At 39.9% G+C, this 13,618-nt stretch overlaps 1 protein-coding gene across 3 annotated transcripts in view; it reads left to right on the top strand.

The window, feature by feature from the left end:
• The window catches only part of CCDC178 (coiled-coil domain containing 178), an 825,613-nt gene that overhangs the window by 638,959 nt on the left and 173,036 nt on the right, over positions 1-13,618 (top strand). The window contains exon 20 of one of the 3 annotated variants that reach the window (XM_073676719.1): positions 3,225-3,324. The exons of the other annotated variants lie outside the window; for them this stretch is intronic. Coding sequence (XP_073532820.1) covers positions 3,225-3,311 — 87 coding nt within the window. The 3' untranslated portion in view covers positions 3,312-3,324. Of the gene's footprint in view, positions 1-3,224; positions 3,325-13,618 lie in introns of those variants that run through there. 3 annotated transcript variants of the gene reach the window in all.

The following is a 13,618-nucleotide window of genomic DNA, read 5'->3' as shown; positions in this document are numbered from 1 at the left end:
TTTAAGGCAGCCAAAAGATCATTTCACCAAATGAAGGAACATTTTAACCATTTGTCAGGTATTCGGCAGCCTGTTTGCATGGCACGATTATCGAGATCAAGCATTTATAGGATCACTCGTTCCTGATAATCGTGCAGTATAAATACACCCTTAATCCAGAGTAATACATAAGATAATGCCAAGGTAAGGGATAAAGTGGCCTCTCTTTGAATAACTGAAATTTCAGTCAATGAATTTAGGGAGATGATAAGGGACGAAATCAAATTCTTTTTTAAAAAGTTTTATTTTCGAGACTTCAGATCCTGACAAAAGTTAGTTACAGATTAAAATGAGAAAGTCTTTATTAATTGTGGTGAGCTTGTCACTCACAAACAAATTAATTTTAAATGCCCTAGTACCTTATTACTATGAACAAAATGTTACAATTTGTGCCTATAATAATACCATAAGGCGTTGGCTCTTTTGCAAGGGCAAACAGAGCTGGGAAGTGCAAATAGTCCTGTATTTTAATGCTATTAGTAGAACAAAGGAAAGGGGGATCAGTCAGTAGTATCAGGAATTCAGTAGGACTAGTGTACAGTAGTTGGAAAATTTGGAAGAAGGACCCAGAAATGTCAACAGTCTGGAGCACCTGGACCTGGTACATTTAGTATCCAGAAAACTGTCAAGGGCTTTCTCTAAATTTAGGGCAATAATTGAAATAGGATGGCTGATAGAATGAACCCAATTAGTAATGTTGTATTGTACAATTTGGAAATATTGTACGAGGGTCTGCCTTCCGGGGATAAAGCCCACCTGGCCCGAGTCAACCAATGTTCGGAGAAACCAAATTGAAGTAGACTGTCAATAAAAAGTATTTTGTGGGTAATATTAAGGAGGGAGTCAGTTTAATGGAGTTGTATGATCTTTGTTATACTTTAGTACTACTATAATCAGAGCACTAAACATGTCTGGTGGCAGCAAGTCACCTTGTACACTGTAATACATAATTACAGAACTTGTAAATATGGGATGAGAAACAGGTGAGACTTCAAGGTCATAAGGGCCCGGAGCTTTTCCATTTTTTAAGGGTGCCAATGGCAAATTCAAGTTCTTCACCTGAAAACATCCTTGTTGTACTTGTTCAGTTTGTGTAGGGACTGGGATGAGAGGGGGCTATAACTTTTGACAACTTCTTGAAATTGGTTATAATTTTTATTACATTGCAATTGCAGGATAAATGTTCTGATGATTTTAAGCTAATAGACTGTATATCTCAGTTTAGAAGCCAGTTGCTTATTGGATTAGTTTGCTAACTTATAAAATGTAGCATGTATTCACCTAAATGCGTTTTTGGTATGGCGTAGGAGAGTCTCTCCTAACTGAAGTTTATCATCTTTGATAGTGTTATATACCCAGAGGGTTCTCTCTGGTTATCCAGTTCTAGCTTAAAAACCTTTATATTCTAGGTCAGACTGTACTCTGGCTACCAATATTAGTACCCAGATTTTTCCCCTGAGCTTCAAGAATTATTCTTGCCAAGTTATCACTTATCCAATAATTATATCACTACTTTATCCACTAGGAAAAAGAAGGATGAGCGAGAAAAGTACAGCCTTCTTGTCCACGTTAGGGGGTGTATTAAGTTACTTTTCATTATTGTCCCCCTCTCCACTGTACATATTTATTCATTATCATGTTATTATATGCTTACATGCATTGGACAGCATCATTTATGAAAATAAAGTTATTGGACTCCAGTGTAAAGGCATTTGGTTGTACAGTGATTTCTGCTGTGGAATATGAAAAGAGCTCCTGTCCTAGTGTTCCTCTGTGAATGACAGGAAGGACAGGAATCAAGGTGGACCCTTCACATAAAATATAGAACAGACATCAGGAAATTACCAAGATAAATTCTCACTTCACATTCTGAGCACTGATATAAACCATTCACCATTATAGCGTATGAAAGCAGCTCAGCCCTTCAGTTAGAAATATGTATTAATGTAATTACCCATTGTCTGGCTGTGGGTCTGGGTGTAATATATAAATGGTCCCTGAGATAGACATAGATCTCTGTTACTGTTCTTCTACATGCCATACATTAGTTTGTTTCTTATTATATGATAAATAACATTACTGTGTTTATTTTACTAGCATATTTGATTGATAGTGTGATTCTAGTTTAGCACGTTTAGCTTCTGCATTAATCCCCATTTCAGTGATATGTAGGGATACTTCAAGTTGGTTTACCATTCCAATAATTTACCACCCTTTCCCGCAATTGGGGTAGATGCACCTGGGTTGCTCACCTCTGCTGTGATCAAATATTGCTACTAAGCCATGATCCCGCCGCTTACTATGTCCTAGGGACACAATGAGTTACATCTCAGCCCCCTATGGATAGCTGGGGTGTGCCGGGCTGTTAGTATTGTGAGTGGCAGCTCATCTGCCCTATGGATAGCAGGGGCGAGCCGGGCTTTCAGCATTGTGAAATGATTTGGAAATCTCTAATAGCCATATTTCATTCATAGCAGAAAATAGATCACTGATCAATAGGTGAACGTTAGACATTTTTCCATTTAATTTGAAAAAACTCATTTAAAAATTGTTGGCAGCAGCACTCAAAAAAGTTGTGAGATGGTTAACAAAAAGCTGAAAAAGTAAGTGCTACTTCTTAAAGACAGCTGGAGGGTCAATTTTCAACACAAAACACATGACTGTGTATAAAAAGAGCATGTTAGAGAGGCTGAATCTCTCAGAAGCAAAGAATGTCAGAGGTTCACCAATCTGTGAACAACTGTGTCTAAACATTGCAGAACAATGTCAGAAAAATGTTCCTCAATGTAAAATTGCAAAGACTTTGACTATCTCACCATCTACAGTATATAACATCAAAAGATTCAGAGCTTCTAGAGAAATCCATAGGTACAAGAGACAAGACCAACAGTCAGCATGTGATATACGGGCCCTAAGGTGACTTTGCATTTAAAAAAATACATGATTTTGTAATGGATATCACTACATGGGTTCAGGAATTCTTTTAGAAATCATTGTGTGTGAACACATTTTGCCATGCAATCCACAAATACAAATTAGAACTCTATCATGAAAAGATGAAGCCATAGATCAACACAATCCAAAAACACTGCTGTATTTTCTGGACTAAAGCTCATTTCAAATGGACTGAGGCAGAATGGAAAACTGTTCTGTGGTCAGATAAATGAAAATGTGAAATTCTTTAGGGAAACCTTGGACGCCGTGTCCTGCAGACTCAAGAGGGGAGGGACCATCCAGTTTGTTACCAGCACACAGTTCAAGGATGCCAGTAGGATCCTGGTATTGTATGTCTAGTTTTTCAAGATATTGTATGTCTAGTTTTTGTCATAACCACAATTTAATTAGGTGTAGAGTGGCTTCCCATTGTAAGGTGCTTTTAGATGGAATGAGAATTGATGATTGAGCGCTAATAAGGATGTGTGTTTTTAATTATTGGAGCATGTAAACATGCTGGCAATCACCGGATGACTTTTATGCCATACTGAGGCAGAAGGGTGCTGGTGCCTTAAATACCCACTTATGCTTGGGGTGGAATTTACCACTCAAAAACTATATATTCTCAGATGGAACAAAATCATCTATTCAAGAAGTTTGACTACTGGTAAGAATACCAAGCCCATATTCCTAACTTATCATATTGTCGCATGTAAGTGCTGAAAGCCTTGGGGACTCAGACATGACAGAGCCACTTTTGATCACCATATGAAATATAGTGATATTAAATAATTTAGTAGGTGCAATGTTGACGTCTTTTTCAACAGCTACATGATTTTCCGATGTAAGGTGGATGTAAGGTGCCAATTCCATTTAGAGTACAGTATGTTCCAGCTTTTCATCTGATTATGTATATTTGGCATTTTGAATGTTTATTCGACGTAAGTGACGGTTGGGGTGCATTATGACTTTTAACTATACATCAATGCAAAGTATTTTCTAATGGCGTCAGTCATAACACTGTTCTACATATTTTCCGATTCAGTTATGAAACGAGCCATTTCTCAATGATTTTGACCTCCTGAATTCAAATCTGACAATGAAAATTTTAGTTGGCTCTTGTTTCTATGATATCAAAGAGTTTTCCTTTTACTGCTAAATATAATTAATGCAAAAAAGTTGCAGTACTTTGAAACATTATTATTTTTGCAAATATAAAGATGCAGAATATTTTATTATGACATTTTTCTGATGTTTATTTAGAGGAAACTTAGCAGCAGTTCAAATAACTATAGAAAGATTTTGGTTTCACCTTAAAGATAAAAACGACAATTTTTTTAGTAGAGATCTGCAGGAATTCAAGGAAAATAAGGCATACTCGATTGCCGTAACTTGGAACAATCGAAATCCAGAAACTAATCTGTCATCATCCGAAATAGATTTTTCAGACTCTGAAGGAAGAGGTAGGAACCAAAAAGGAAAAGGGAGCGGCAAAGGCCACAATCATGGGTGAGGAGGCAAAAGGTCACCACAAAGGGGGAATTTTTTAGATTTCAGCTACCCTCTCAGTAGTCGGTCAAACACGCACAACTCCATTTAGATTCCCACATCATCAATCTATCTTCAAGACCATTAACAACTGATGAGATGTGTATTCTCAGTAAGGGTCTCTCATTCGTCCCCACGACGGACTTTGACACCTTTGAGACCGTTAAAGATCTACACTTGTTTATACGTAATCTAAAATGGAAAAAATACTTCTCGAGAGAAGATAAAAAGAAAAGTGTGGAACTGGGGATCAATGAGGATCTCCTGGAGGATGTGAGATTTTTATTTAATTTGGGAGACACTAATTCCAATGTCATTGGTGAGGGACCCTTTACCACACTTAAAAATAGAAGCCGAAAGATGCCACCCCCTTCAGGGGACGTCAATTCACTTGACGTCTTTCTCAACCTAGTCACGAGGGATCTCATGGGTCTGGACAAAAAGAAATCGAGCTGTCGTTTTAACCACTCGAACACTGAAATGAAATGCATTTGTGAACTTGAGCAAGAAAAATATATTACCATTAAGCCGTCCGATAAGGGCGAGAACTTAGTTATAATGGACACTAACCAGTATCATGAATTATGTCTTTGCCTGTTGAATGAGGATATGGGATACCGCAAACTGTCCAGGAATCCACTGAAACAATTCTCAAAAGAATTAAAAAGTTGATATATGAGGGTTATGATAAGAAGGTCATTGATAGGAATGAGAAAGAATTTTTATTTAATTTACACCCAATGACGGCGACCTTTTACTGCCTGCCAAAAGTGCATACTGTCTGCCTAAAGGGAAGACCAATCGTGTTGGGCGTTAATAGCCTGACATAGAATTTATGAAAGAGAAAAGAAAAGCGCGCTGTGTGAAGGACCGGGTGGACCAAATTGAATGGAGGACAGCCAAGAGGCCACTCACATACTGGAGTTGTGCACCCCTGCACAACCCCGGTGACTGCCAGAAGGTGGAGGGATGGTGGTTCTCGCCGCACAGTGCGGGCCGGTGTGCTCACCACGTGCTGCGTGCTGCGGATCACGGTCTGTGACTGCTGCAATGGTACAACACCACATGGTCAGCTGCCAAAGGGGACTGTGCGATGAAGACGGATATTTTGACTATCGAAACATGTTGTGGAGAGGGCTCATTAAATGTTTTCAGCCCTAACTCTGATTCCCAGTGATCATTTTAGCGCTCCATTGACCGCTTTTGTTCTCCTCATACATTGTCTTTTCCATTCCCTCCTAGAGGGTTAGCGGCAGGAGCAGCTTTTTGATCACATGTTAACTATCCTTGTAATTCCCCATTTCATCAATTGAGGACCTGCAGTACCGGAGCCGCCTTTCCTAACTCCAAAGGACCTGTGGTGACGCGCACCCAGCCCGAGTCACGTGGTCTGCGGCCGGTCACGTGGTCCGCGACCAGGAACCCAGAAGCAGCAGTCACAGACAGCGATCCGCAGCATGTGGTGAGCACACCGGCCCGCACTGTGCGGCGAGAACCACCAACCTTCCACCATCTGGCAGTCACCGGGGTTGTGCAGGGGTGCACAACTCCAGTAGGTGAGTGGCCTCTTGGCTGTCCTCAATTCAATTTGGTCCACTCGGTCCTTCACACAGCGCGCTTTTCTTTTCTCTTTCTTGCATATTGACGCTGACCAGCGTGGGATCATTCCCTCAAAGCAGCTTCTGTGTGACGTCCTCTGCAATTACCTATCATCCCTATTCTTCCACTCTGATGAACTCTTTACTTTAGACTTATACCTCAACATATGGAAATTGTGATCAATATATGGAAACTGTCTTCTGTTAATCATTTGGAACTCCTGGTTTCCAACATTGAACATTGCAAATTGTCATCATATCCTTTCTAAACCCATTTGGGTGTATTTTAATAATTTCTAATGTTCTGTCAATCCTTTTGCTTAATTATTTGAGTCATCCATTATCTCACTGCTAATTATTACACCATTATTGCATAGAATATTGGGTCTCAGAGGATTAGTTAACCACCGATACCTTAATCTCACTCTATTAATGTTCATGGTCTGAATCTATATTGCACTTCCTGCAGTCTAGATCAATATGGAATTTTTTAATACAAATCGGGAATGTCATAGGAAACTCCTTATATCAGAAATTTTGGGCCTTCCAAACAATAGTTCATCATTGAACATTAATAACAACTCTCAACCTTTAAATGAAGTAGATAAGCAACAAATGTTCAAACTCTTTTTGGAGTATGAAAATAAGAGTAAGATTGAGATCACAAATCATGTTGATATCATGTTCCTAAGACATTATATAGCTGAAAAGCTTGCACCTAAGGGCCTTAGATTACCACAAAAAAATCTTCCTTGTGGGATGACCATTCCCTTAATTGCTCCTTTGGTATGATGAATCTTCTTATCACCAAAAGGAATTCCTTAGCACAACAAGCTTTGGAAGAACTTAAATCTCTTAGAAGGAATCTGGACTCATTTGTCCCTTCATTAGATTTAAGGGAACATGATGTAAATCTCAAATTTAAACTCATCAAACTTGAAGAGGATATTATAAGAAAAAAAGCAGCAAAACTATTACGTGATAGGAAGGGTATATTTGTGGCCAACGCAACCACTTATGTTTCCGTTCTTCCACGACAAGAACCAGCCAACGTGATTAATAGATCCAATCTGGATTCTACTATGACTCCAAATCCTTCACTTACTACAGTTGATTTACAAGATAAAGAAAAAAACCTGTCCCTCAAATTTCTTAAATCTACTAAACAAAATTTTTTTTATGAACAACATAAAAACATTGCCAATTGCCCCTGTTAAACTAGAGATTGCAAGATTTGTGAAAGATAAGAATACGTCAGAGAACACCAGTAAGGATTTAAATAACAGAGTAAATGGAAACATTACACAAATAGTACAGTCTAATTTAGATATAAACCCTACATCCTTGGATACGGTTACATTAGTCCAGTCAATTGATAAAGATCCAGTCCATTTTTCATTAAACTTTGGAGTGAACTCTTCACCCATGGTCACATCTACACAAATGGAGGACTATATTGACCCCATGAATTTATCCTTATTGACAGTACATAATCACACATCTTCACAGATTAAATGTATTGAATCCTCAACAATGCCTACTATGGCCAATACAAATAAATTTGTTCCGCTAAACTCTGTTAGGGAACAATTTCGACCCAATGATCACTATCCATTCAGTGGGGACTCTTCCATTGAAATTCCTGCTTTAAATGGTGATCTCAGTTCTCCTGTTAAGGAATCCATTACTACCAATGTCACCCATTCATTGGTTCCCTCACTTTCCCTCAAAAAGGTTTTATCGACAATAAATTTGACCCCATCAGTACAGGAATCGATAAATAAGGTTCAATTCTCCATTCCTTTGAATGAGAAAAATGTTATAACAAATCAGAACCCCAATTTAAGGGATTCCAAAATTACACAGTTTTTTCGGGTCGCCCCAGGACGCCACCCAAAGAGAAAAAGAGAAAACGGGGTTGTAGAGGAAATGGACGAATCTTCTGCAGACCCGATATTAGTTTCACCAGATGCATCCCAGAAAAGGACAAAAGCCGATTAAATCACAATAATATGAGTAAGAATTTAGGAATTTTCAATTTGTCAGACCAAAACTTAACCAAGGATGAGGCCCTATTATTTGAACGGGGTTTGTCTTTTTGCCCTAAATCTCCAACTAATGTGTTTTCCCTTTATCTTGATCTTAATCATTTTTTTTAAAAACTAACTGTTAAGGGGACGGTTGCAAACAACTTTATTAAATAATGGAAAGCAACCGAACCCGGGGTCCGCGATGCAGCCTGGTGGACTGCGGCTGAACACCTTCCGGGGTAGAAGGTAAAACAACCAACTTAAATAACAATCCCCTCCGTGTTACTGCACACTGGAACGGGAATAGGGATTCACACTATCTCCGTTAACAGCACAGAGACTACACAGCAGGCGGTAGGATGCGTGGGTGCTACACGCCGGCGTATAAGTGCTACCGGACTGAGGAGTATCTCTCCGCGTGGCTTACAGGTGGTGCCGGAAATACGGCGTCTGCAGACTGCTCGGGGTGTATGGCGACCCCTTTGTCGGAGCCAGACTGTCAGACGAAGCTACCTGCCTCCCTCCATCTAAGGCTGCCTATCCCCCGCTAAATCTGCCTGAATCAAGCTAAAGCACACGTGGAGCTCAAACGACCTAGCGTCCACACAACACCATCACTGCTCAATGATCAGAGCCACCGCCATGTTTGTGGGCGGGCTTTTTAAAGATTAAGCCCTGCCCACCGTCGCACTATTGGTGACGTCACCCACGACCAATCAGGCGGTGCCAGGTCACCGGGTCAGCTGACTCCCAAACCACCAATCACGGTCCGCAATGTCACGGGCATGCTCAGTGCAGAGAATCCTGGACTTAGGCTGCAGCAGCCCTGTTTCCCTCCGTAACCTATCCTTCATGTTGCTAGGAACAAAGACCCAAGAGACAACCTGTACATCTCGTGCACCAGCTAGGCGTTGGGACCGACAACGATGCTGAGCAGCATCTGCCCCAGCTGGACTGGAATGGGAGACCACAGAATCCACTGATGGTTCTGAACCCATTTCAAATCCAGCAAATGCCTAACACTAACTATACAACGACATTTTTTATTAGAAGAGACGAGAAAAAAAGTTACAACTTCACCCTTACAACCCCCCCCCCCTACAAATAATTCAGAGGTTGAACCTGTACATATAAAACCAAACAGAGACTAGGAGTATAAATGGCTTATAAAAGAAGATTGTTTTTTAATAGATAAATATACAGTACAAAAATACATTTTAAATATCATAAATGTAGGAGAAGGGGAAAAAAGTGCAAAGTGCCTAAACCAAGGTCCCCAAAAGTTCACTGCATCCCATCCCATATGCTGAGGAAGTTGCGGCCATCAAAATTTCAAGCCACACTCACCACGGCAGTAGTGGCCCAAATGGATGTGGGAAAACCCCACTTGCCAGGTAGGAAAAAGTATATACTTACCGCAAAGTGGATGGGAACGCATGGGAAGGGGGGAGCCTCAGGGTAGCAGGCGCACCTCGATGCACATTTTGCTGTCACAGGACAGCTTTCTCAAGAGGAACCTGTACATGTAGATGTACATGGATATCCGAGTAAATTTTACCCGTTACATCATAAAGGCTCCCATATTGAAACATTTCAACAACTCATCTTAAAAGATATCCGGTCTTTTGAGCATTTGAAAATTAGGGATAATTTGAGTCCCGGTGAGAGACAAGCCGTCACTTCACTTAGGGACAATCAAAATCTCATCATTAAGAGCGCAGACAAAGGGGGTGGTGTAGTATTGATGAATAGAGGCTGGTGTCTTGGGGAGGGAAGAAGGATCTTGAATGATCATGATTATTATGAAATGTTATCCCATGACCCCTCGGTTTCGAGATTCCTGAAATACAAGGAATTCGTTAAAACCGCATATGCTTATGGTCTCTTAAATAAAAAAGAGAAGAAGTTCCTAGATATAACACAATTCAGGGTTCGCTTCTTTTATTTCCTTCCCAAGATACACAAAAGTCCTACAAACCCCCCTGGCCGTCCAATCATCTTGGGAATCGGTTCCATCACTAGCAACATTTCTCATTATGTTGACATGCAAACAGTTGAGCCGAACAATATGGCAACATTTTTTTTAACCACAATTGGTAATCAGTAAATGTAGGTACTCCAAATATACATGCAACCTACAAAGAAACGGAGTATGGTACCCGAAAAGAAGTCATAGAAAATGACAGATTGAGTGCATCTAAAATATCAATTTTATTGTACAAACATGATAAAAAACAAGACAAAATGTTAAAAATAGCAGGTCAATGGAGGGGAATACACAAAATGAAAGCGGTAACACATTAGGTCCACATGGGGTTATCTATGCAGTTCTTACATGATTCAAGAAGTGAAAATAGCAGGCACATATATAGATAAGTCTCAATGGACTTTACACGGTGTTCCAAATTATTATGCAAATAATATTTTCTCAGATTTTCCCAAATTACCTATATGAATTGCAGTCATTGTAATTTTCCAGTCAAATAACTATTAGAGTACAATTGAAAGGAGGTTTTTGTACAAACTGCCTATGATAACAGTATATTTTAAAAAAAATAAAAATCTCAAACTGCACTCAAAATGCATGTTCCAAATTATTATGCACAGCAGAGTTTTCAACCTTTTCATTTTAATAAAGAACAAAAAAATGGTCATTTTTGAAATTATAAGCATTAGCAGGCTATTACAAACTGAAATCAAACAGTTTTCAACTCAAAACTTTATTCTAGGTGATGTTACATTTGCACATAGGACCCCTTGTTCGAAAGGAGCTTCTGAACTCTCTCGTCCATTGAATTTGTCAGGTTTTGGATGGTTTCTGCTTTAATTGTTTTGCATGAGGACAGAATACCATCCCAGAGCTGTTGCTTAGATGTGAACTGCCTCCCGCCATCATAGACACTCCTCTTGATGATGCTCCAGAGGTTCTCAATGGGGTTGAGGTCAGGGGAGCATGGGTGCCACACCATAAGTTTGTCCCCTTTTATGCCCATAGCAGCCAGAGATGCAGATGTGTTATGTGCAACATGAGACGGGGCATTATCATGCATGAAATGATCTCGATGGTCCAGATGGATGGAGTGGAGGATGGCTGGTTGATGGACACCCCATGCAAACACAGCTACGGCGCTAACAAGGAGGAGGTGGAGTAATGTTTTGGGCTGGAATCATGGGGAGAGAGATTGTTGGCCCTTTTAGGATCCCTGAAGGGGTAAAGATGAACTCCATAATGTATGTTGAGTTTCTCAAACAGCACTTCCTGCCATGGTTCAAGAAGAAGAACCGTGCATTCCGCAGCAAGATCATTTTCATGCATGATAATGCCCTGTCTCATGCTGCACATAACACATCTGCATCTCTGGCTGCTATGGGCATAAAAGGGGACAAACTTATGGTGTGACCCCCATGCTCCCCTCACCTCAACCCCATTGAGAACCTCTGGAGCATCATCAAAAGGAGTGTCTATGATGGCGGGAAGCAGTTCACATCTAAGCAACAGCTCTGGGAGGGTATTCTGTCCTCATGCAAAACAATTAAAGCAGAAACCATCCAAAACCTGACAAATTCAATGGACGAGAGAGTTCAGAAGCTCCTTTCGAACAAGGGGTCCTATGTGCAAATGTAACATCACCTAGAATAAAGTTTTGAGTTGAAAACTGTTTGATTTCAGTTTGTAATAACCTGCTAATGCTTATAATTTCAAAATTGACAATTTTTTTGTTCTTTATTAAAATGAAAAGGTTGAAAACTCTGCTGTGCATAATAATTTGGAACATGCATTTTGAGTGCAGTTTGAGATTTTTTTTTTTTTTTAAATATATAGGCTGTTTGTACAAAAACCTTTCAATTGTACTCTAATAGTTATTTGACTGGAAAATTACAATGACTGCAATTCATATAGGTAATTTGGGAAAATCTGAGAAAATATTATTTGCATAATAATTTGGAACACAGTGTAATTTCTCTAGTTTTATCCAAGTGGAGCGCAAGAAAAGTGCCTATTCTCAGGTGATCTATATCAGCAATAAACTTGAATAATGAATATCAATAAGGTGAAAGCAGTGATGGGAGGTCAAGTGACTACCCATCTAACAACATACAAGACTCACCCATGTTTGAGATAGGGATCCGGTGCCGCGCTGAAGCCTCGACGCGCGTTTCGCGTATGCTTCCTCGGGTGGCTGTGGTTGTGTGTGTAAGGGCTCTCCTTATATATCTGCCTCACCAGGTGTAACTAGGACACGTGCCGGTATCATGGCACATGCGCGATGGTGTCATCCACTTCCGTTGCGTCATTTCTGGCCAGTTCCTGTCAAGAGTGTGAGTGGGAACAATTGTTCCAGTGATGTCAGTGACCAACACTCCCATCATGCGGAAGCCTTGTAAGACTCAGCAGAACCAGTGGTGTACCGCGCATGCGCTACTAGCGGCGGCCATTTATAGTGAGGGACAAGTAAAGGGCAAATGGTAAGAGTCCAAATCAAATAGCAAAAACAGATCAGTGGTCAAGATAGAGAGGATAGGGCAATAGCCAATAAGTCCCATACATTGATAATCAAATAAATATATTGATAATAGCAGCACATACTGTTTCAAATACATATTCATAATCAAAGGGCATGACATAAATAATTCGTGGGCTACATTATTTCATAAATATCAGATGATATGATCTACAAAGTAGTAAAGATACTTGTTAACAGAGAATTGTAGGGTATAGCTCATATTATCAAATATATGGAAAGAGAACTTGTCCCTTGATCGTCTAAAGGTCCTGAAGGCGGTCTAGATATATAGAATGGATGGCTCCGATGTATAACACTACTATGAAGAAATATAAAAATTAGCAACACACATGATTAAGAGCATAGAGAAGTTCAGGGTTCCCTTCTTTTATTTCCTTCACAAGATACACAAAAGTCCTACAAACCCCCCTGGCCACCCAATCATCTCCGGAATCGGTTCCATCACTAGCAACCTTTCTCATTATGTTGACCTTTTTCTTCAAAAATATATTTAAGAGATTGTTCCCAATTGATTAAACTCTTAAGAGGTCTCCCCCACATGAGCAATTGTCTTATTTTGACTCTTGATGTAAGTGCCCTTTACAGTAACATATCTCATGAATTGGGGTTGAGAGCAGTCGAACATTTTTCGTCAACCGATATCAACATCCCAGTGGAACAAAAGAATTTTCTCAAAACATCTATTATGTTCATACTGAACAACAATGTATTCACGTTTGAAGGGGTGGTCTACCGTCAGGTGAGGGGCTGTGCGATGGGGACGAGATTCGCCCCTAGTTACGCTAATTTGTTCATGGGGGTTTTCGAGTCTGTCTTTATCGCACAGTCCCCTTTGGCAGCTGACCATGTGGTTTTTTACCATTGTTATATAGACGATTTATTCTTTTTATGGAAGGGCACAAGTGAGAGTGCACTGAAATTTGTTGATGAGCTCAATTCTAAC

This window comes from Phyllobates terribilis, unplaced genomic scaffold (genome assembly GCF_046119375.1).
Source record: "Phyllobates terribilis strain yellow unplaced genomic scaffold, ASM4611937v1 Scaffold_4__5_contigs__length_816908805, whole genome shotgun sequence".
Lineage (NCBI taxonomy): Eukaryota > Metazoa > Chordata > Amphibia > Anura > Dendrobatidae > Phyllobates > Phyllobates terribilis.
Note: the sequence above shows the minus strand (reverse complement) of the source record. Positions and strands in the feature narration are given on the sequence as shown.